This window comes from Pan troglodytes, chromosome 1, assembly GCF_028858775.2.
Source record: "Pan troglodytes isolate AG18354 chromosome 1, NHGRI_mPanTro3-v2.0_pri, whole genome shotgun sequence".
Classification (NCBI taxonomy): domain Eukaryota; kingdom Metazoa; phylum Chordata; class Mammalia; order Primates; family Hominidae; genus Pan; species Pan troglodytes.
The window spans coordinates 47,763,339-47,785,511 of record NC_072398.2 but is presented as its reverse complement, the minus strand read 5'-3'; the positions used below and the strand labels follow the sequence as shown (position 1 = coordinate 47,785,511).

At 53.1% G+C, this 22,173-nt stretch overlaps 1 protein-coding gene across 1 annotated transcript in view; it reads left to right on the top strand.

The window, feature by feature from the left end:
* The window catches only part of PKP1 (plakophilin 1), a 49,583-nt gene extending 27,818 nt beyond the window's left edge, over positions 1–21,765 (top strand). Inside the window, exons 3-14 of the mRNA XM_003308685.6 lie at positions 1,943–2,337; positions 5,331–5,475; positions 6,351–6,558; positions 7,399–7,576; positions 9,045–9,159; positions 10,756–10,911; positions 11,788–11,964; positions 13,200–13,353; positions 13,713–13,899; positions 14,526–14,610; positions 17,533–17,639; positions 18,845–21,765. Coding sequence (XP_003308733.1) covers positions 1,943–2,337; positions 5,331–5,475; positions 6,351–6,558; positions 7,399–7,576; positions 9,045–9,159; positions 10,756–10,911; positions 11,788–11,964; positions 13,200–13,353; positions 13,713–13,899; positions 14,526–14,610; positions 17,533–17,607 — 1,875 coding nt within the window. The 3' untranslated portion in view covers positions 17,608–17,639; positions 18,845–21,765. The remainder of the gene's footprint in view (positions 1–1,942; positions 2,338–5,330; positions 5,476–6,350; positions 6,559–7,398; positions 7,577–9,044; positions 9,160–10,755; positions 10,912–11,787; positions 11,965–13,199; positions 13,354–13,712; positions 13,900–14,525; positions 14,611–17,532; positions 17,640–18,844) is intronic.
* The last annotated feature ends 408 nt before the right edge of the window (positions 21,766–22,173 follow it).

Here is a 22,173-nt window from a genome sequence, read left to right as displayed (position 1 = left end):
AAAGGCTTTCATGGCATATTTTGCCTGTAATCTGCAGGACACGCATTCCATACCCAGATGCTCAGAAAATTGCCCAGCTCCTCTCCCCATGCCTTGTGATTGTCCATCTATGCCTCTCCCAACAACCAGACACCAATTCTCTTTGGAGTAGGTTGGTTGACCCAGTTTGGGGAAGAAAATCATGCCTGCCTGAGTGCACAGCTGGGCGTGTGGGTGAAGGGGATGAGCAGGCTATTGCCAAGGTTAACAGTCTGTGGCTTCTGAGTTTTGGATGCAACTTCTGACTGGTGGTTTGACACCCAGTCTTTCTGGGAGCTCAAACCATGGGAGTTTCCTGCTGTCTGTGACTCCCTGCAGAGATGAAAAAGGACCAAGTCGAGTGCCAGCCCCTGCCCAGCTTGTGTGGCTAGATCTGGTGCAGAAGGGAATTACCCAGTTGCCTAACGACCCCCACTACACACACATACTCTCTCTCTCTCAGGGAGGGGTAGGGGTGGGCAGGCAGGCCCTAGGTTGCTGGGTTTGGCCCTGGCCCAACCCAGCAAAGGTGAGTCCCAAGTCAGCACCTGTGTGGAGATGTTTTTTATCATACTCGATGTTGATCCTCTACTCTGAGAACAAGTTGGAGCAGGCCAGACCCACCAGCTTGTGAGCTCCTGGGAAAGTCCTCCTTGGACAGTTCTGTTCCAGAGCTAATTCCCACCAAGTCTCCAACCTCACAGGCCCCTCCCAAGGAGGCCGACTCCCCACTTGGGCTCACACAGAGCTCATGAGGCACCTCATTGTCTGTTGTATGTTTTTGTGCTGGATTGAGCCTCTGCCCAGCTTCTCCCCATTGCCAGCCTGACAACAAAGCCCAGGAGGCCCTCCCTGCACCCCACTTTGCAGCCCCAGGCCTGCCTCCATGTGTGCACGCAGGCCCCTAGCTCACAGTCCCTTGTAAAAGGGCCCTGGGAGCAGGAATATTGTCCCTCTTTGGCCTTTGAGGTGACCTGTTACCCTTTGCTTCTTGCCCTGGAAGAGGGGAGGCAAGATGAAGAGTTTAGCAGAAAAGAACAGTAGAAAACAGTCCTGGCCAGAATAGAAGTTTCTGTGTGCTGAGTATAAGGGGCCAAAGAAGGCTGGCTGTGTGAGAAGCTGCTGGTGTCTGGGAATGGCATAGGGCTTGGAGACCCAGACTCAAGTCCAGGTTTTGTCCTTTCCTCACCTAGTGACTACTAGAAGGTCACTCTTCTCTGGGCCTCCAACTCCCCCTCCTGGACTGTACCATGTGGGACCAGATCAGAGGTTGTCAAACTTTTTTGACAGCAATTCACAGTAATAAATGCAAAGGATTGTTCTGCCTCAGGTGCCAATAGCACCCACGTAAAGAAACACTGCACCATTCGTCATAAAGCCTGGCTTCACTCGAAGTGCCCCATCTGGGCAGACCATGCTCCTCCACTTTTCTGAGACATATTTAGACCTGTTCTGTGTCTGTGGGGTGAGACTAGCATGGGGCTCTGATACTGGTGCATACACCTTTCCTGGGCTGTCTTGGCTTCCTGGGTTCATCCTCCCTCTTATGACACCTGGTAGCTCCTTTAGGTATGTCACGTATGTTGCAACCCAGTACCCATACACTGTTTCACAAAACAATGTGTGACTTTACTACCTGCACTGCACTCTGATATTTTATATTCCAGGATATATTATTCTATTCCAACTTTTTAAAAATGATGGCCATAGTCTTCTAAATTGATTTTATAATCCACAATGGGTCACAGCCTGCAGTTAGAAAAGTAATATATCAGATGATGGCTCAGGTTCCTTCCACGCCAAACATTCTGGGATTCTGTGAGCGTTATTATGGGGGCTGGGGAGGGCTGTATCTCATGCCCTGATGGATCCAGGACCCCCATTTAGGAACCTTGACTGAGCTTTTCTCCCTTTCCCTGGCCAGATCTACAATGGAACCCTCAAGCGGGAGCCTGACAACAGGCGCTTCAGCTCCTACAGCCAGATGGAGAACTGGAGCCGGCACTACCCCCGGGGCAGCTGTAACACCACCGGCGCAGGCAGCGACATCTGCTTCATGCAGAAAATCAAGGCGAGCCGCAGTGAGCCCGACCTCTACTGTGACCCACGGGGCACCCTGCGCAAGGGCACGCTGGGCAGCAAGGGCCAGAAGACCACCCAGAACCGCTACAGCTTTTACAGCACCTGCAGTGGTCAGAAGGCCATAAAGAAGTGCCCTGTGCGCCCGCCCTCTTGTGCCTCCAAGCAGGACCCTGTGTATATCCCGCCCATCTCCTGCAACAAGGACCTGTCCTTTGGCCACTCTAGGGCCAGCTCCAAGTGAGTGCTGCTGGGCTGGGTTGGGGAGCCAGGAGGGCCAGTGGGGAGACACACCCTTAGCCTGACTGCACCCTGCAAAGGGCTCCTGGGATGACAGGAGAGACATAGCTTCTGTCCCTGGGGAGTTCATTGTCCCTGGTGTAATGTACTCCCTAATGGGGAGAACCTGGCCCCATGGGCCGTTGAACTCAAGAAATTCTTAGTGTGAAGGTGAAACAGACATTGACTGTGTAGGTTTTAAAGGTCACAGTTTATGAACAGAAGGAGGCTAATAGTTCTCAAAGTGTGTTCCTCCAACCAGCAACATCAGCATCACCCAGGAATTTGTTAGAAATGCTCATTTGGGGACCCACCCAGACCTATTGTCTCAGAAACACTGGGAGAGGGGCCCAGCAATGCATATTTTAACAAGCCCTTCAGTGATTCTGATTTACACTAGAGTTTGAGAACCTCTGATCTTAGGCATGTAAATCTCTGTCCATGTTCTGAAAGAGCAAAGGAATATGCCCCGGTATGGAAGATGGGAATAGAATGGGTTTCAGGTTACGTTATAAGACAGGTAAATCCAAAGGACAAATAGGACAAATAGACATAAAAACTGAGGGACATGGCCTGGGTGTGGTGGCTCACGCCTATAATCCCAGCACTTTGGGAGGCCGAGGCAGGAGCGGGTAGAGGGCGCTTGAGCTCAGGAGTTTGAGACCAGCCTGAACAACATGATAAAACCTTGTCTCTACAGAAAAATACAAAAATTAGCCAAGTATGGTGGCGGGCACCTGTAGTCCCAGCTACTCAGAAGGCTGAGGCAAGAGAATCCCTTAAGCCCAGGAGGTGGAGGTTGCAGTGAGCTGAGATAGTGTCACTGCACTCCAGCCTGGGCAACAGAGTGAGACCCTGTCTCAAACAAACAAACAAACAACAACAACAACAACAAAAACCCTGAGGGACTTCATGGGGCTTCATGATCTACTGCTACAGAACAGAGCACAACTCCTGTGCATACATGTGGAAGGCCATCACCCAGAGGGAACAAAGGAGACCAAATGGGGTGCCCCGTTAGGAGCCATAGACGCAGAGGTGTCGTGAGTGACACTGAGCCTGCCTTTCAGGGCTGGGGGCTCCCTGAAACTTTGAACTGTCCTTCATCACCACCTACTGCTCATTGTTATTTATTTATTTGGCAAATGTTTGCCGACCATGTACTACATGCCAGGCTCTTTGACAAGTGCGGGAGACACAGCCATGATAGGGACAACCCAGAGCTGTTCTGGAGCTACACAATTAACTCCTTTTCTGAGAGCCTCAGGAGCTTTGCATTCTTCATCTTTAATCCTCACACCTGCCGCCAGGCAGGCATGAGTATTCCTGAGGAGAAAACAAGGCACAGAGCTGTTAAGTAGTTTGTCCAAGGCCACACAGCTGGCTCTCCATCCTGTGCTCTTCCCTACTGGTACCACACTGTTCTGAAAATAAGCAGAACCCCGTTATAGAGCTAGACCTTTCCGAACTACCTGATGGCCATAAGGCATATTTAGGATGATCTGGAGAAGAACTAAGAAACCTCTCTGTCTTGGAGGCTGATCAGGGCAGCCTCTGGCTTCAGCTCATTGCCCCAACCAGAGGCCCTGAGTGGAGGTTCTAGGTGAGATACAGAAGGGATGAGTGTCAAGCCATTTTGGGGTGACATTTTACTGATGAATGCAGGGTGACATTCTCTCAATGCAGGCAGCAGTACCACTAACCCAGTGCCAGAGAACTCTGCACCTCGGGTGGTTTTCCTAGAAATGAAGTTGGGCTGCTATAGATAAAACCATGAGTATTTACTGACCACCAGGTATGTCAAAGCATGAGGATAGGGCTCCCCCTTTGAATGCTGGACACGGCCAGTCACCACCCTGTGACTCTACACCAGGGGAGCTGGAGAGGTTCTTAGAAGAGGGGTTTCCCTTCCCTAGGAAGGCTTCACAGATGTGGGGCATCAGCAGGGCCAGTGGTGTGCCTTGAGGCATGCCTGAGACCTGGCCAGGGTACAGTGAAGGGGACAGTCTTGCTGGAGCAGACCCTGGATAGGGGCTGGGGAATATTCATAGTGGAGCCGGGTTATTATGTTAAAACATATGAAATTTCTGGTTTTATGGCTGAAAAAAGGTTGACTACAGACATTTCCTATGATTCAACCTAATACCTGCCCTTGGACATCAGGCTAAGCTGTTTAAACTTGAACCTGAAGTATGGAGAAGCCGCTGATGGTTTCTGAGCTAGAGAACAACACAGTGAACTGGGTTTTAGAACCACTTATCTAGTAAAAAGGGTATGAAATTTTAGATGGGGGAACTTGAGGAAGAAAGCCAAATATGGAAGTCCCTTGCTGCCTTTAAAGTGATCAAGATCAGGAAATTGGTGGCTATAAGAATGGGAAGAAAGGCTAGATGTGAACATTTTTGTGTAAGAGCCAGCTGGACTTGGGGATGGATAAATGGATGGATAGATGGATGGATAAATGGATGGATGGATGCATGGATGGACAGATGGACGGACAGACAGACAGACGGATGGATGGATGGACGGACAGACGGATGGATGGATGGACGGACGGACGGACGGATGGATGGATGGGATCATGGCCATTGTCTTCCATTTTCCTAATACCAGACACAAACAAGAGAGATGGCAAGGTAGGTGGGAAGCTTCCCCTCAGGGAACAGGGAGGAGTTTTTCCTCAGTGGAGAGATAACATACCTGCTAGGACATTAACTGTGACCAGGGGCTCACTATTCTCACATGGGGCAAATCCAGTGGGTGTAGCCTTCCCTCCTCTGGAGGAGAGGAGCTGTTCCCAGGGGTATTCTCCAAGTGGGCCTGGGCTGCCTTGTTCTGGCTCTCCAGAGGGCAGATGAGGCTGTGGCAGCTTAGTGTGCTGGGAGGAATTCTGAGCCCCCTCAGCAGGGCTCCCAGCCCACCCCGTAACCACCCCCACTGCCTATTCTTCACAGGATCTGCAGTGAGGACATCGAGTGCAGTGGGCTGACCATCCCGAAGGCTGTGCAGTACCTGAGCTCCCAGGATGAGAAGTACCAGGCCATTGGGGCCTATTACATCCAGCATACCTGCTTCCAGGATGAATCTGCCAAGCAACAGGTAGCTGGTTGCATACCTTCCTCCTTGGTGGGCCTGCGCAGGGCCTGGGTGTGTCAGCCTGACTCCGCTTTTAGAGATGGGTGGGGGCATCTGCAGTTGGCTTCTCTTGCCTTGCCCAGCTGCCAGGAGCCTTCGCATTGCCCAAGGTTAGAGCTGGGCATCTTAACTTTCTGCAGAGCAAAGCCCTCTGTTTAAGTGGACATTAGGCAGGTACAATTCCTCCATTGGTCATGGAAGAGACTTCAATGCCAGCCACGGGTTCAACAGAAACCCCCTTTCTCAAATCCCACTAAAGAACATGACTGCTCCTCACCTCTCAACTCCTGCCCTCCTACCTGCTTCCTCTCTCCCACTCCCCTTCTCTCTCCAGGCATCTTACGGTAGAAAACAGGTCTGTTGATGCCTCCAAAGCTTTGCTGGCAGGAAGGACACTACAGGGTTCTTCAGTTCAGCCCAAGGATGTAGTGTCAGAAATGTGTTTCCCAGAGTCCCAGATAAGTTTGTATGCGTTTCTATGTCTGTGTTCTGCTTTAGGGTTTTGAAATGTATTTACATCCACTCTCTTATCAGGTCCTCACCATCATTCTCCAGAGGAAGAAAGCAGGACTCAGGAAAGAGGAGGGACCCTAGCTGAGGGTCTCCCAGCTAGGATATGGGAGCTAGGATATGGGAGCTAGGATCTGAATCCAGGTCTTTTGCCTCCGGGTCTGGGTCAGTTATCATGACCTCACACTGCTTATTTATTTTGGTTGACTTGAATATTTCTGAACTGATAGATTTTTTGGTCTGAAAAAAAAAAATCAGCTTTGAGTAGAGAATAACTAGATCAGCCTCATCTCCCTTGACCAGGCAGTGTGGCAACTCTTTCCTGGCAGGTCTATCAGCTGGGAGGCATCTGCAAGCTGGTGGACCTCCTCCGCAGCCCCAACCAGAACGTCCAGCAGGCCGCGGCAGGGGCTCTGCGCAACCTGGTGTTCAGGAGCACCACCAACAAGCTGGAGACCCGGAGGCAGAATGGGATCCGCGAGGCAGTCAGCCTCCTGAGGAGAACCGGGAACGCCGAGATCCAGAAGCAGCTGACTGGTAGGACAACACGGCCACCGAGAGCCAGCCTGAGGGCTGTGCAAGGCCACTGGCTATGGCCCCAGGCTGGGGTGCAAGCCTGTCTCTCCAGGCTGGGCCAAGACACAGCTGTGCAGATTTGGCCTGGGGCTAATATCCTGAGAGTTTAGTGACACTGGCCTTGGCCCAATTAGGGGTGTCCAGAGGGTGACCTTGGGTGGTGTGCACACACACAAGGGGTCACCATCTTTTTGAGGTTAAAGAGCAAAAGGAGGAAGGCTGATGTCCAGGCAAGATCCATATTCCACAAGCCCTGGGATTCCCAGGTGATGGAAAGAGAGTAAGACTGAGGGGAGAAGGAGTTAACAGGCCTTAAGCACCTACCCTGTGTTCAAGAAATATGGTAGGCACTCAAGGTGGGGGGCACAAGAGGAAGAGGTCACCGTGAAGACCTAGAATTGGGCTGGGAAGATCAGACCATGTACAGAGTAATGACTGATAAGTATTTCTGGCATAACTTTCAGATGGAAAAGAGACAGCGTTAGAAGATTCCAAGTGCTAAAATTTATACTAAAAACCACTGATCAATCAAACGTTTTTTGATCACTTTCCACATGCATAATTTTGGCCTTGACAGAGAACTCTGAGATGTTCCCTGCCCGCAAAGAACCTTCAGTCTGGTTGGGGCATTGAGAAATAGCCTCATGACACAGACAGACAATAGGTTCTACAGACCAGGGCTACCTGGAAAGTGACATTTCAGTAGGGCCCATTTGCCAGAGTCCAGGCTGGGGCTGTTGCCTCGGTCCCTAGGGCATCCTGAGCCTGGCACAAATTGGGTTGATGGTCTCTGACCCCCAGGGCTGCTCTGGAACCTGTCTTCCACTGACGAGCTGAAGGAGGAGCTCATTGCCGACGCCCTGCCTGTTCTGGCCGACCGCGTCATCATTCCCTTCTCTGGCTGGTGCGATGGCAATAGCAACATGTCCCGGGAAGTGGTGGACCCTGAGGTCTTCTTCAATGCCACAGGCTGCTTGAGGTGAGAGAAGAGGATACATGGGGTCTTTTTGTCGCAGCCTTGGGCCCTTCCCCAGGCAGCCCCATCTCAGCCAACATTCAGCCAGTGCATAGAACATAACAGACAACCCGGCACTCCCTCTTATGGGCAGGCTCCAAGACACAGGGACTCAGGTCTTCCTAACTTCCCTGGAACTGGATAAGGCCCAGGACCCTACCACCCCCTTTGAGAGAATGCAGCGGACATTAGTCAGAAATCTGAGCTTGGAAATGCCTAGATCTGAATATCCAAACTGGTTCAACCATTTCCCTCCTCCACCCCATGAAAAAATGCATTTCTTGTGCTATCTTGAAGAGTGTTCTTTTAGACAAAAGTCTACCGATGGGTTGCTAATGAGTCACTTCCCAGCTGTGGTGTTAAAACCATTTGCCATGTTCATTGGCATGAAGATGGCACTGCTTCACCCAAAGTTGCCTAAGTTCCGTACCAGGGTGTGGCAAAGCCCCTGTGGGGCTGGTGGGAGGGCTTGTTCTAGAAGCAGTGGTTTACAAGCTGGCGAAATGGGTGGGTGTGGAGGGGCGGCTGGTACAGGGCTTGGAACCCTGGAGCAGGATCCCTTTTAGGGTCTTTAATGGGGTTTGTCTTGCTTTAATGGGGTTTGTCTTTCCCAACTCCTGAGAATCCCCCCAGAGTGGTGGGTGCAGCTGGCATGTGCCTCTGTGTCTCAACTTGTGTTTCTCCCTGCCAGCCTCCGGTAGCAGCCTCCAGGAAGCAGAGAGGCTGGGGAGATGAAAAGTGAGGATAATTAAGAGTTTTATGGGGTTGATGTGCTATTGGTAGCAACAGCAGCCACACCCCACCTGCACCAGGCTGATGAGCCCACATTGCTAGGGGATGAGCCCACATTGCTTGGGAGTGAGCCTACTGCTGGGGGCAGAACACAGCTTGGGTGGAGAGGGAGCTTCTGGTGCCCAGCCCGGCCACCCCCAGCTCCACTTCTGATCCAGCATCAACAGGGCTTCTTCCTGTCCCACAGAAAGAGACTGGGCATGCGGGAGCTTCTGGTTCTTGTTCCGCAAAGGGCCACTAGTAGCAAGGTGTGAGCCTTGGGATGCAGCTGCAGAGGGACCATTGCCACGTGGAGCCATTGCCAGTTATAAAGTTACTGGGCAGAGTGAAGGAGGAGAAGAACTGAGTGCAAATGAGACCTCATTTCAGCCTCAGCCAGGGCCAGGCGGAATTGGCTAAATGGTTTCTCTTTCCTTCCTTTTTCATCTTTTCCTCTCTTCATTCCTTTCCTCCCTTTCCTCTTCTCCTTCCTTCCTTCTACCACAACTTCCAATCTCCACCCCGTCGTCTCCTCTCTGCCCTCCCCTCTCCTGCCTGTTCTCTCTCCTGCCTGTCCCCCACCACACTCTCTTGTCCCCACCTTCCCCGTTCTCTCTTCCCCCTTTCTCTGCCCTCTTCCACCCTCTGTTCTCTCCCCCAGGAACCTGAGCTCGGCCGATGCAGGCCGCCAGACCATGCGTAACTACTCAGGGCTCATTGATTCCCTCATGGCCTATGTCCAGAACTGTGTAGCGGCCAGCCGCTGTGACGACAAGGTGAGTGCATCCCCTGGTGGCACCCTGACCCCTAGGCCCAGCCCCCTACATTTTCTGGGTGCCTTTGAGGCCTGGCCCAGTGACAAGACAGGAGCACAGACTCAGGGGTGGTAGAAGAGGCATCTGGATGCAGGGCCCAGTGGTGGCTACAGGAGTGGGCTCTGGGGACAGCGTGCCCATGCAAATCCACTCTCCCTCACTTAGAAGCGGAGTAGATGCAGCTGCTTCCCTAATCTCTCTGTTTCCCGGTTCACTCTTCACTCTAATGGAAAGGGTCATAATCATATCAACCTCAAGGGTTGTCTGAAAGGCTTGATTAGTTAATAAGCAAAACACGAAGAGGGCCTGGCACAGAGGAAGCTCCCAGCGAGCATCTGCTGGCTGTGCTTCATTGGTGGTGCTGAGGCCTGTCCTGTGACCCCAAGCCCTGCCCCACAGCCCAGAGGAATCCATACTGGTGCCCCCAGGGCTTAGTGTCCCCCCTGAGATGAGGCTGCTTCTGCCACTGCTATCTTCCCACTGCCTCCCAGAAAAGCCATTGGCAGTCATCTTGCTGCCCTCTCTGGACTTCTGGACACACAGCACAGACAAATAGAAAGAAAAAAAGTTGTGGAGGGCAGATAAACAGAAGGCTGAGATGTTCCCACCATGGCAGGACAGTGGCTCAGGAGATAGTGAGGTCCAGCAGGCTCCAGATCGCCAGGGAACGGGCTGGCATCACAGCACCTGGGTTCTCAGCACAGTTGCCGTAAGGAGGGATTTTATCTCCTGCTCCCTCCACTGGAAGCAACAGCAGGGCCACAGAGGAGAGCCTTGTCACTGGGCTGCTCAGCCTGCTTCCAAAGGGCAAGATGCTTTTCTGCTCTGTGCGCAATATCTCCAACACCTGTGTAACCCCAAGCCCTGGAATTCAGATTCCCTTAGACCCCAGCAAGGGCCAAACATCATTAGGAGGGTAAATCTGCTGCCCCCAAACCCTAGTCCTTTGGAGGTTTGCCAAAGGAGATTGACAAAGATCTGAGCCCAGCTGCTGTGATGAAGCCCTGGGCTCCAGGTGTTGCTGTGTGTTGTGTGGACTTAGCACCGCTGACATTGACAGCTAAGGACTGGCCCCAGGAAGAAAGAATGATGGCGGCACTAGATGGCTTTGGAATCTAGAGGCATGGGGCTTCTTCTGGAGGAGTTTGTTCTGGGGGAAAAAAAAGACACATTCTTCAATATCCCAGTCTGCCCATTGGCATGTTGTCCATAGCAGTCCTACCACACACTAGGCCCTGTGATAAGTGCTTTCTCTGTATCATCTTCCGAATAGCCTAGTGAAATGGACAATTGTAGTCTCATTTTACATTTGAGATAGCTGAGGCCCAGAGAAGTGAGGCCAGTCAAGTTCATGCAGCCAGGAAATGACAGATTCAAACTCAGGTCCCAGAGGTGGCCCTGGAAGACTTCCCAGGCTGAGAGTGTGGTGGTGCCTGCGCTCATCTTTCCCGATGCAGCCCAGGTGCGTCTGCTCTCTTATTAGCTAGGGTAGGTGGTAGGCCAGGAGCCTGTCGGGCCGGGCAGAGGCTCAGGCCCATGCCTCTCCTTGGTCCCCAGTCTGTGGAAAACTGCATGTGTGTTCTGCACAACCTCTCCTACCGCCTGGACGCCGAGGTGCCCACCCGCTACCGCCAGCTGGAGTATAACGCCCGCAACGCCTACACCGAGAAGTCCTCCACCGGCTGCTTCAGCAACAAGAGCGACAAGATGATGGTGAGCACAGCATCAGCAGGGCGGGGCCTGCCCCATCAAGCACCCCACCAGGAGCCACTGCTTCATCTGCCCTTTCCTCTGGGCCCTCCTGGAGCCTGAAGCCAGCCCTAAGGGACAGGCCCATGCTGACACCTTGGCCTGGGGCTCAGGGTGCACTCTGGGAGCTGGGTAGAGGCCATTCATCTTGCACAAGATGAATGTTCTTGGAACCGTAGGGGCTCAGACCACCTTAGAGGTCAAAAACTCCAGCCTTCTGTTTGCAGGCCTTGGTCTTTCTTCCTGTATAATGGGTCAAGTCTTCCCCATCTTCTCCCTTGCCCTTGAGGATCTGAGGAAAGCCAGAACTCTCACTCTTTCTGGCCTTGGTTCCCACCATCTCCTGAGCCCTGCCAGGTTTCCCCAGAAGCAGAAGCCTACCAGGGATGGGTTGTCAGGTCTCCTTCACTGGGCCCAGCTGTGGAATCCAGGTCTCAGACCACCCTCTTTGGCCCAGGGTGGGTCAAACCTACTGTCTGAGTCTGGAAGAGGAGGAAGCATCATGATGGGAAAGCCCAAAGCAGCCCCACATATCTGGAAGGTTTGGGCCAAGGCTGCCCTGGAACACAGCTCCCAAGATGCCAGGATGCTCTCTTCTCCCACATCCTGGGACAGTCTGGGGGACCATGGCCCATTCCTGCATCCCATGGAGCTGCTGCAGTGCATAGAGGAAAGGGGTGCAGCGGGGCTGTCCTAGGCCCCCTGCCTCTGCAGGCGCTTCCTCAGCTCGCCCTATCTGGAGCCACGACCCTGAGGCTGGGGGGACGGAGACAGAATGCCTGGGTTGTGTCCTCTCACAAGGCTCCCCACTGACCCCCCTGACCGGCTCTTTATCCTCAGAACAACAACTATGACTGCCCCCTGCCTGAGGAAGAGACCAACCCCAAGGGCAGCGGCTGGTTGTACCATTCAGATGCCATCCGCACCTACCTGAACCTCATGGGCAAGAGCAAGAAAGATGCTACCCTGGAGGCCTGTGCTGGTGCCCTGCAGAACCTGACAGCCAGCAAGGGGCTGGTGAGTGGGACTGTACCTTCTCTACTGCAGCAGCCCCATCCTCCAGCCACCGTCCAGCCTCTGCTCCCTCCTTTTCCCCCGAGCCTGTCCCCTGACTTCGGAGCCTCCCATGAGCAGAGTGTGCCTGGCATATGCTGGGCTCTGGGCTGGGCAATGGGGAAACACTCCTGCCCTTTAGGAGCTGCTGGGGGGTGCAGAGTGGGTGGGCCCACTGATGCTGGATTCTGTCCATGCACACACAATCCCCTTGGCCACATGGCTCCCGGTCCCCAGCTGGCCTCCTGGGCTCTGCTTGAGGTCGGGGAATGCAGTGGAGGTGTTTGGCAAAAGGAGTTTCCCATTTGTTGAACTGACAAAGGTGGAAAAAGAGGGTTTGGGGTCCAAGCAGGTCCAGAGAAGATGTGACAGAATCCGTGCAGATGTTGAGGCCAAATGTATGTAGCTTGGAGGGCACAGTGGTATGGGGCAGAGCCAGAGGAAACCTGTTGCAATCAGGAAGAGTTGAGATGGGCCAGGCGGCCAATTGTTCTTCAGCTTTACTTAGGAAAACGGAACCGAGCAGCAGCAGCACTAGAGTAGACCGAGGGCAGAGAACTTCCTTGGCTGTGAGGAGAGAGGCTGGGCAGTTCTGAGAATGCCAAACCCACCTAGACCTGTTACACCCAGGATGGCTATGTTGCTTAGAGGCCTGGGCGAACTGGCCTACCTCTAGGGGACCCCAGTTCTCTCTCCATGTGGGCCCAGACCCTTTCTTAGCCCTCTTTTCTCAGGCAAGCCCTCAACAAATATGTGTTGGATTCTAAAGAGGTAGGAAAGTTGGAAGAAGATGGCCAGATGTTTAATTGACAAATACCCTTCACCATATAGTTTCACATGGGCAGATAGTGTGGGGAGATGTAATGGGGGCAGCGCTGAGACAGTGGGGTGAGAGAGCAGCATTGGACGCTTGGGTTACTCTGGAAGCTAACTCTGGGTCACTATGAGTAGGGGAAATGAGACTTCCCTCTCTCCACCCATCTGGGCTGCAGGCTGATCCAGGAGACAGGATCAGGGCTGGGAAAGGGGAGGTGCATGTTAGCCTAGGTTTCTGTAGTTGCCCACATGTGAGCTAGTGCTTCCAATGTGAAAGAGAAAGGGTTCTGGGATGTCTGCCTTTGGGGCTCCTTGCCCCTTTCTGCCTGCCATGGTGCCTGGGAAGCCACAGGCTAGCTCATCATCTACTCCTTCTCTCTTAGATGTCCAGTGGCATGAGCCAGTTGATTGGGCTGAAGGAAAAGGGCCTGCCACAAATTGCCCGCCTCCTGCAATCTGGCAACTCTGATGTGGTGCGGTCCGGAGCCTCCCTCCTGAGCAACATGTCCCGCCACCCTCTGCTGCACAGAGTGATGGGTAAGGTCCCTCTCTCTCCTCACCCTCTAGCTAAGACATGGCCGGCTCCCTACAATTCAAGCCTGCTTGAAGGTCATCCTTTAAGCCATTCCCTGGGATGAGCATTCCAAGAAAGGAAGCCGGCCAAAGATAGGTATGGAGACAGGAGCGGGGAGCCTGTCACCTGAGGGCTGGGAGCAGTTCTGCAAAAGTCCTATCTGGGTCTCTGAGCCCTGAGTTGGAGCTGCCAGGAAGCCCTGAGGGCCACCTGGCTCAGAGCCTGGCAGAAGGCTATCCAAGAGTGTGGCCCCAGCGGGAACCCCTCAGCCCTTCCTTCCCCAGTCATCCTGACCCTGTGCCCCAACTCCTTCCTCTCCCAGGGAACCAGGTGTTCCCGGAGGTAACCAGGCTCCTCACCAGCCACACTGGCAATACCAGCAACTCCGAAGACATCTTGTCCTCAGCCTGCTACACAGTGAGGAACCTGATGGCCTCGCAGCCACAACTGGCCAAGCAGTACTTCTCCAGCAGCATGCTCAACAACATCATCAACCTGTGCCGCAGCAGGTGGGCGGGGGGTTGCTCCCACGGGCTGCACCCCAATCAGAGCCCCTCCTCACCCTGCACAGCAGGAAGCAGTCCCGCAGCTCTCCATGGAGTAGGGGAAGCACCCAGGGCAGGGGGAGCCAGGGACGGGGAAGGCTTGAATGGAGGAGAAGTTCCAGAAGCCGAGAGTGCGTGGAGAGAAGGGTCCAGCATCCAGGCCCCAGGGCTGCATGGAGGGAAGAGGCAACACACTTCCTGGCTGGGGGACTCGGGGGCACAAGGTCCTCAGAGGGCCAGCAGGAGGCATGGGGCAGCAGGTCCAACTGAATAGGGACTTTATCCTGCTCTGTGGGGCTCCCTCTTCCCCGGACAAGGCTGGAGACTGGAGTGGAAGAGCACTGCCACCTCATGGCCCCTGAGGAGAGTCCTGGGGTGCTCTAGGTGGGCAGGGGCATGGGGTTGTGCCCACTGGGTAGGGTGACCAGGCTCACCACACCCCAATGGGGCTCCTCTCTTTTGCACACCTGAGGCCTCCTCTGAGGCCTCCCCTGTGTCCAGGCCCTGGCAGTGGGGGTGGGAGGGAAGAGGGTGTTCCTTCTCACACCTCCTGGAATCTCATCTCACAAATGCACTTCTCACCTGCCCAGTGCCTCACCCAAGGCCGCAGAAGCTGCCCGGCTTCTCCTGTCTGACATGTGGTCCAGCAAGGAACTGCAGGGTGTCCTCAGACAGGTAAGAGCCCAGGACATCATCCTCTTCTGAGATTCTTCCTGCTCATGAGCAGAGGGCCTGGCATATGCTGGGCTCTGGGCTGGGCACTAGAGAAACGCCCCTGCCCTTCGGGACAGTCTGAGAGACAAAGACAGCGTCTATGTGAAAATGAATGTGATGAACATTCTGATCAAGTCTCTGGGCTCTGAGATCTGCGAGGGGTGCTGAGAACATGGAGGGCAGAGGAAATCAAGGAAATGTGTGAGAGGCCTGGGGTGGGATCCTTTAGGAGCAAACTGAAAAACAGAGTGGACAAAAAGCACACAAGTCTTTTGAGGGCATGGGGTGCACTCCAGCTAGAAAAGTAGGTGTGGGCTAGGTTACAAAACCCTTCTAATGTCAAACTGAAGAGCTTGGACTTGTACCTTTGGCACTGGGGAACCATTCAAAGTTTTGAATAGAGGGTTTCATGATCAAAGCAGCACCAAAGCTCACCCTGTGAGCAAGGAAGAGTGGGCTGAGAAGCCTGGAGGCTGCTGTCCTTGTCCTGTGGTGACCTTGGCCTCCTCTCTGTCCTCCACCCCTCCCCAGCTAGCCAGGTACAGAGTCCTCTAGGGTATAAGGTCTTGTTGTATGACATCTTCACATGGCCTCTTCTTTCCCATTCCTCAGTGATAAGCATGGACATAAAGGACAGGAGGTGGAAGAAACGGAGCAGTGGGGCTGCTTAGGCTGGAGCTTTTAGCTTGGGGACTATGGTTATATTCACAAAGACACATTAGATGGGGAAAGCCTGAGAAGGCTTTTAGGTGGGAGTAAGAGGGGTCCCAATTTGGAGAGGTTGAGTTTGGAAGACTTGGATGGGAGTCCAGGCTGGAGGTGGTGTGGGCCCTGGCAGAGAGGCCAGAGCTACCATACAGAGTGGAGCTTTGTTCAGGCAGGCGAAGCCATGAGAACAGGCAAGACCACCATGGGTTGCATGTGTATGGAAAAGTCTTGAAGGACAGGGCAGAAATATGAAGACCATCTGCTGGGGACAAGAAGGAGGAAAGGCCAGGGAAAAGAGGAACTGTGCAGGGCACCAGAAGGGGCTGAAGACCTGGTAAGAAGAGAAAGCTCTAAGGAAGGCAGGGCAGCAGTTCCCAGGGCTACCTAGAGGACCAGGGGATGGACACTGGAAAAGGCCCTGGATCCGGTGCTTCGGAAGTCTCTGGAGCCCTCCAGGAGCACTGCTGGCCCAGCAAGGGGAGCCCCATGGGGCCTGCTGCAGTGGGCAAGGCAGTGGATGGGGATGGATGGGGAGTTGCTGAGAGGAGATGCTGCTCCCTGCAATTTAGACTGCAGAAAAAGGAGCAAAAGAGTGGATAAAAAGAGATCTGTTTAAAGACAGAGGAGACTCAAGCATCTCTGTCATGGGAGGAGAGGGAGTAGGCAAAGAAGGGAGAAAGACAGGGATGGAGGACAGGGAAGCCTGGGGATTGGCTGAGCAGCGTGGGGCAGAAGGAAGCCCAGCTCTTCCTCCAGCGTGGCAGGGGACAATAGGGAGACTCATGAAGGCATGGTGTCCAAAGATGATTGGGGAAATCTTAAGGCCACAGCAAAGGGTGGCCCTTGTTCTCCATGTGACAATCCAGAGCTCCTTTCCAACAGCACTGCATTGAAGATGGGCTTGGCAAATGGCAACTGCCAGATAGACAAAGGGAGACGAGGAGGCAGGTAAGGAGGACTGGTGAGAGCTTCCTCCCGCTGTGTAATGGTGGTCGAAAGCATTCAGCTTACCCCAAAACACAGAGTCCACCCCCGGCCTAAGACACACAGAGAATCCACTGACATCGCTCTTGGTGGGAATTCCCTTCTACACATGCCTTTGGGAACCAGCGTCCCCATTCAGTCTCCACTCCTCCCTCCAGCTATGCTTGACAACCATCCTGGGCATGATCTAGTTGGTGCTTCTGTTCCCAAAGGGCCTTCACATCCATCATGCATTGAGTTGTCACAAGCACAGGTGAGACAGGCCACATGGCTTGTGTCCATTTTGCTGAATAGGGAATCAGGTCCAAGGAGTTTGTCTTGATTCAGTGAGTCAGGGCATGAGCCATGCTCGACAGGAATGAGCATGCCAATCTGCAGAAGAAAAATGGCGTCATGTAATACATGCCCAAAGACAGGAGGGGCAGGGCTTCGAACCAGCTGCTGTTTTGAATCCCCTATGCCATCTCCCCTCCTGTTCCCACAGGTCGGTGATGGCTGGCTTGGCTCTCAGAGCTCAGGGCTGGTAGCAGGACCTTCTTTTCAAGGGCACCTGGGCCTATTGCTGCATTCAAATCATGCTGTCCACATTCACCTGGAAGCATGTATTGGGCAGCTGCTGTATGCTGGGAGAAATAACAGGAATAAGACTCACTCTCCATCCAGCAGGTGCTCAGGGGCTAGTGGGGCTGGAGGTGAAGAACAGACAAGTAAACAGAACCTTCTAGCACAGCGGCTTCTTACCAGTGCCAGCCCCCTGCTCCTGTGTTTGAGAAACAATGGGCATGTCCTCTCTGCCCAAGAGCTCTTGTCAGAATTGTTTAAAAAAAGAAAAGATAGAGATGGTCAGAGGGAAGAACAATTGACAACTTCTCTAATCTGATTTTGATTGTTGCTCTGTTTAAAAACTAATACTAGCCTGAATCCTCACGCCTTGACTCAGGTTTCTGCAAATGCAAGTAGGAAATTCAAATGTGTCAGTGGAAGTTCAAACACATTTCACCGACTCATGGAGAGTTATTATGTTTTGTTACACAGTTACTGAGGCCAGTTTTCGCCCTGACACATGTACTTAGTGATAAGAGAGAGGCTGTGTGAGCCGAGGTTGCTCTGGGAGGGCAGTGGACAGTGTCTGACCCCACAGCAAGGCCCACACAGTTTTGTGTCATTTGGTTTCTGTTTCTCCCTTTGCAGCAAGGTTTCGATAGGAACATGCTGGGAACCTTAGCTGGGGCCAACAGCCTCAGGAACTTCACCTCCCGATTCTAAGAAGAGACTGTCCAAGCAAGTTAGGCTTGCAGGTAAGAATCGCCCCACCCTCAGGGATGCCTCTGGGACCACTGCAACAGCCTCAGCCAGTCTCAGAGACAAGGGCTAGGCCTGTGCTCCCAGGGACACAGAAGCATCCTTTTGCCTGGCTCTGGACAACACAAGCAGTTGTGTAGACCGCTTGGCTGGGGGCGTAGTTTGTCCCACCCTCAGGACGTTAGGGGTGTATAATGTCCTGGGAGTTTCAGAGGGGTCAGAGGGTCTGGGCAGGACTGCTAGGTACAAATGTGTGGGTTGTACACTGAACAACACAGGTGGTGCCCTTCACATGGACTACAGTGAGTTCTACAATATGGATAACTGGAGTTCTAGAATATGTCATTCTGGGCTTGGCCATACACAGCTCACTTTTTTATCCTTTTATAATTCAATTTCCAGTCTCTGCACATGCCCAGTGTGGACAAGTTTATTTCCAGCTGATGATTCTAGGCCCCCAAAACTCAGAACCAATCCTATGATGAAGGCTTGCAAACCTCAGTGTTCATTGGAATCATATGGGTTGCTTGCTAAAATGCACACACTTGGCCCAACCCCAGCTATTCTGACTCAATAGCCCTGGAGTGGGATCCAGGAAAGTCTATTTTTAAACAAGCGTCTAAAGTGTTTCTGATGCAAGTAAACTGAGAATCACAAATAGAGATACTCCAGCCAGATGTCATCACCCCTAGAGAGGGGCCTCAGGGGCAGCCCAGCATGGAGCCATCTGCAAATAGCCTGGGATCAAGACAGGGTCTCCTGAGCTAAGGGGGACCTCTTAACCAGGCTGTCTGCCAGCACCCCCCACCCCAATCCCTGGTGGGGAGAGAGGACTGTAACTTTGGTCTGGATGAAGGTTAAATAAGACTTCAGATATCCTCTCCTAGTAAACAAGCTGCAACAACTCGAAGGCAGAAAAGGGGAAAGAGATTCGGTTTGGCAAATCCTTAATGAACACCACCTTCTTTCTTAGTGAGGAACACGGTGGGCAGGGGACAGTGTGGCAGGGTGGCAGACAAAGCTGACAAGCTTCTGAATCCACAGGGCAATCTATAAATGTGTCTAGGGCAGCCTTGAATCCAGTCTCAGGCTAGGGCACACTTGAGGGCCGATGTGAGAAGAGGGTGGCAGTACAGGCTGGGCTTGTGGTGTGGAAACATCTCACTGTAAACACTAACTGGAGGACTTTCTCCTTTTCCAGGAAGATATGACCCAGCTGAGAAGCCCTCAGGCCTCGCTGGATGGGGTTTTCTGTCCATCCTGTGCAGTATTTGGGAAAGTTCACAAGAAACTGAGAAGAAACCTAAAAACTGTGGATAGTGGAAATATTTTTAGATTTTTTTTTTCCTTGGGGAAACTGGCAGGCAATGGGGGTTAGGGAGGTTGGGGGCGGGGGGCTTTCTTGAGTTAAAGGGGCTTATATGTGATGATAATATTTCTTCCTCTGAGAAATGGTATATATATGTGTATAATGTAAGTGTGTGCATGCATGTGCGCGTGCATGTGTGTGTGTGTGAGTGTCTTAAAGCATAACCACAAACTGCAAAAAGCTAGGTAAGCTATTTTGTTGCAGCTCATAAGGTGGTGAAAAGGACTCTCCTGTGTTTCTTACTCATAGGCAAGGACAACATGTGCTTTTTGGTGAGCTGCTCATAATTCCTGAAATGTGTGGTGCCAGGGCAAGGGGGCCATCACTGCAGTCAGGCCCTCAGAGGAGTCCTGCAGGCTTCCTACCAGCAGTCTCCAGGGGTGCAGGAGTAACTGGGGCTGGGCCAGCCTCCCCCCTTACAAGGCTGCTTTCCAGGAAGGGAGGTCTGGTGTATCTCATGGGAGAATCTGGTGTGTCTGTAATGTCACCCCTCCAGCAGCGCCACAAGGACTGAGGTTGGGCAGGTGTGGGGTTCCAGAGGACAGCAGGACACTCTCGTATACTTTGCCAAATGAGGCCTGCTCAGAGGAGTAGGAGCTGAAAGATGGTGCCTTCCACCCTCTTGGGCTGTGTGCCCATCAGAGCAGGCTCAGCCTGCAAAGGCCCTGCATTCAGAGGTCTTGTAATCTACTTGTTGCAGGAGAAAGAAGGTAAAAAGTGATTTTTTTAAGAAAAGCTATTTTATTGCAGCTCTTTCCCAAGAGCTGTTCTGGGAATGGCTGGTCTTCATATTCCCAGCGGAGAGGGGAACAAGTGGGGCTGGGCATATACCTATTCCGGCTTCTAGTGGGATGGAGTTGGGGTATAGAAATTAACCAGGAAGATATTTCCACCAAGCCTGCTGTGAGTCAATTGAGGGAGTGTTTGGGGTCCCAGGAGACTTGGAGGGGGGGAGTTTGGGTAGACTAGGAAAGGAAAGTGCCATATCAGGGTACCGGCAAGCTCACATCTCAGCCAGGGGCCATGCCCCACTTCCCCTGACCCCAGCTGTCTTGTCTCCACTCTGTGAAACCCACAGGGGATGTGATAAACAGGGCTATTAGGGGTATCAGCCACATCGAGCCCCCAGACTGTGCACTTCAGACAAGCAGCAGCAGGAGGGCTCCCGAGGGCCTTATGAGAAAACCTGTGTGGACATCCCTTGGTGTACACTAAGACAGAGCAGAGCCCAGCGCTCCCAAGCCTTCCTCCTTCCAGCCTCTACCTCCATGCTAGCACTGCTGGTGTTAGAGAGGAATTAACTTCCTGGTCTGTGCCCTTCTCTAGAAGAATGTAAGATGCTCCTCCTCCTCACCCCTTCTCAGCCTCCTCCCAAGTCTCTTCCTCTTCTGCACCACCCCCGAGTCCAAACCCACCTCTTGCCCCAGCAGTCAGGCTGGAAAACACTGATGTGGACTCAGTATGACAACTGAGATGGGGGAAGCCAGACATGTGAGGATGCTGTCCTCCGAGAGGTGTCCCCGGCTGTTAGCCAGCTGTGCTGTGGTGCTGTGGGTCTGTCATACCCTCCCTTGCTTCTGTTCACACTGGGAGGCCCACTCCTGGCTCACCTCTCCCTCTCAGGGACCCACGTGGGAGCCTGGATCCCTGGACTGTCCTGGGCATAGGTTTCAGGGGCCTCCTTTGTTGTTATCAGAACCCAGAGGAATTCTTCTCCTAAAAAATATGTATGGCATACCAATCTGTGCGGGGCAGTGTCCTAAGCACTTAGACTACATCAGGGAAGAACGCAGACCACATCCCTGTCCTCATGCGGCTTATGTTTTCCTGGAGGAAAGCGGAGACACAAGTCCTTGGCTTTAGGGCTCCCCCAGATGGGGGCTGTGCAGTCCGGTCAGGGCGGGAGGGGAAATGCACCGCTGCATGTGAACCTTACCAGCCCAGGCGGATGCCCCTTCCCCTTAGCACTACCCTGGCCTCCTGCATCCCCTCGCCTCATGTTCCTCCCACCTCCAAAGAATGAAGAGCCCATGGGCCCAGCCCCTGCCCTGGGAACCAGGCAGCCTTCCAGACCTCAGGGGCTGAGGCAGACAGTTAGGGCAGGGCTGACTTTGGTGACATTGCCCATTCCCTCTCAGGCCAGCTCAGATCACCCGGGCCTCTGACCCAGGCCTGTCACTTTGAGAGGGGCAAAACTGAGAGGGGCTTTTCCTAGAGAAAGAGAACAAGGAGCTTGCCAGGCTTCATGTAGCCAACACCCGTCTCAGGATTTTAAGTCCACATTGGCCTCACACTACCAGGGCCAATGCCCAAAATAAGAAGTTCCAATTTGGGGCCAAATGAGGAAGGACACAGACTCCGCCCCCACCCTGACCCTGGGATCTCCTGTGCTAGCGGCCAATGACAAATCCAGTCATTGGCCACCAGCCACCTCTGCAGTGGGGACCACACTAGCAGCCCTGACTCCACACTCCTCCTGGGGACCCAAGAGGCAGTGTTGCTGTCTGCATGTCCACCTTGGAATCTGGCTGAACTGGCTGGGAGGACCAAGACTGCGGCTGGGGTGGGCAGGGAAGGGAAGCCGGGGGCTGCTGTGAGGGATCTTGGAGCTTCCCTGTAGCCCACCTTCCCCTTGCTTCGTGTTTGTAGAGGAACCTTGTGCCGGCCAGGCCCAGTTTCCTTGTGTGATACACTAATGTATTTGCTTTTTTTGGAAATAGAGAAAATCAATAAATTGCTAGTGTTTCTTTGAACTTTTTCGAGGAGTGGATTCTTTGGGGTGCTGTTGAGGGATGAAGGGGCTACTCATTTCTTTCCATGATCTCCTCTTACCCTGTACCAGGCAAGGACTGAGAATGCCACCCGGGGGCACAGGGACAGCGCTATCCATGGACACCTGCTCTACAGCAGCACATCGAGCCTCACCGCAGCTCCATGACACTAGGATTGCTGTCCTGATTTTTAAAATAAGTGAAGCGAGACTTAGGGAAGGAACAAATACCCCCAGGGTCACACAGCTTGTAAATGTCCTCAAGCCTGAACCCATCCAGGTGGGGCATCTGTAGGAAAGAGAAATTCAAAGATGAAGGTCAAGGAGTTGGTGTTTATTTAGTTTTATTTATTTACTTTTTGAGACAGGGGTTTTGCTCTGTTGCCCAGGC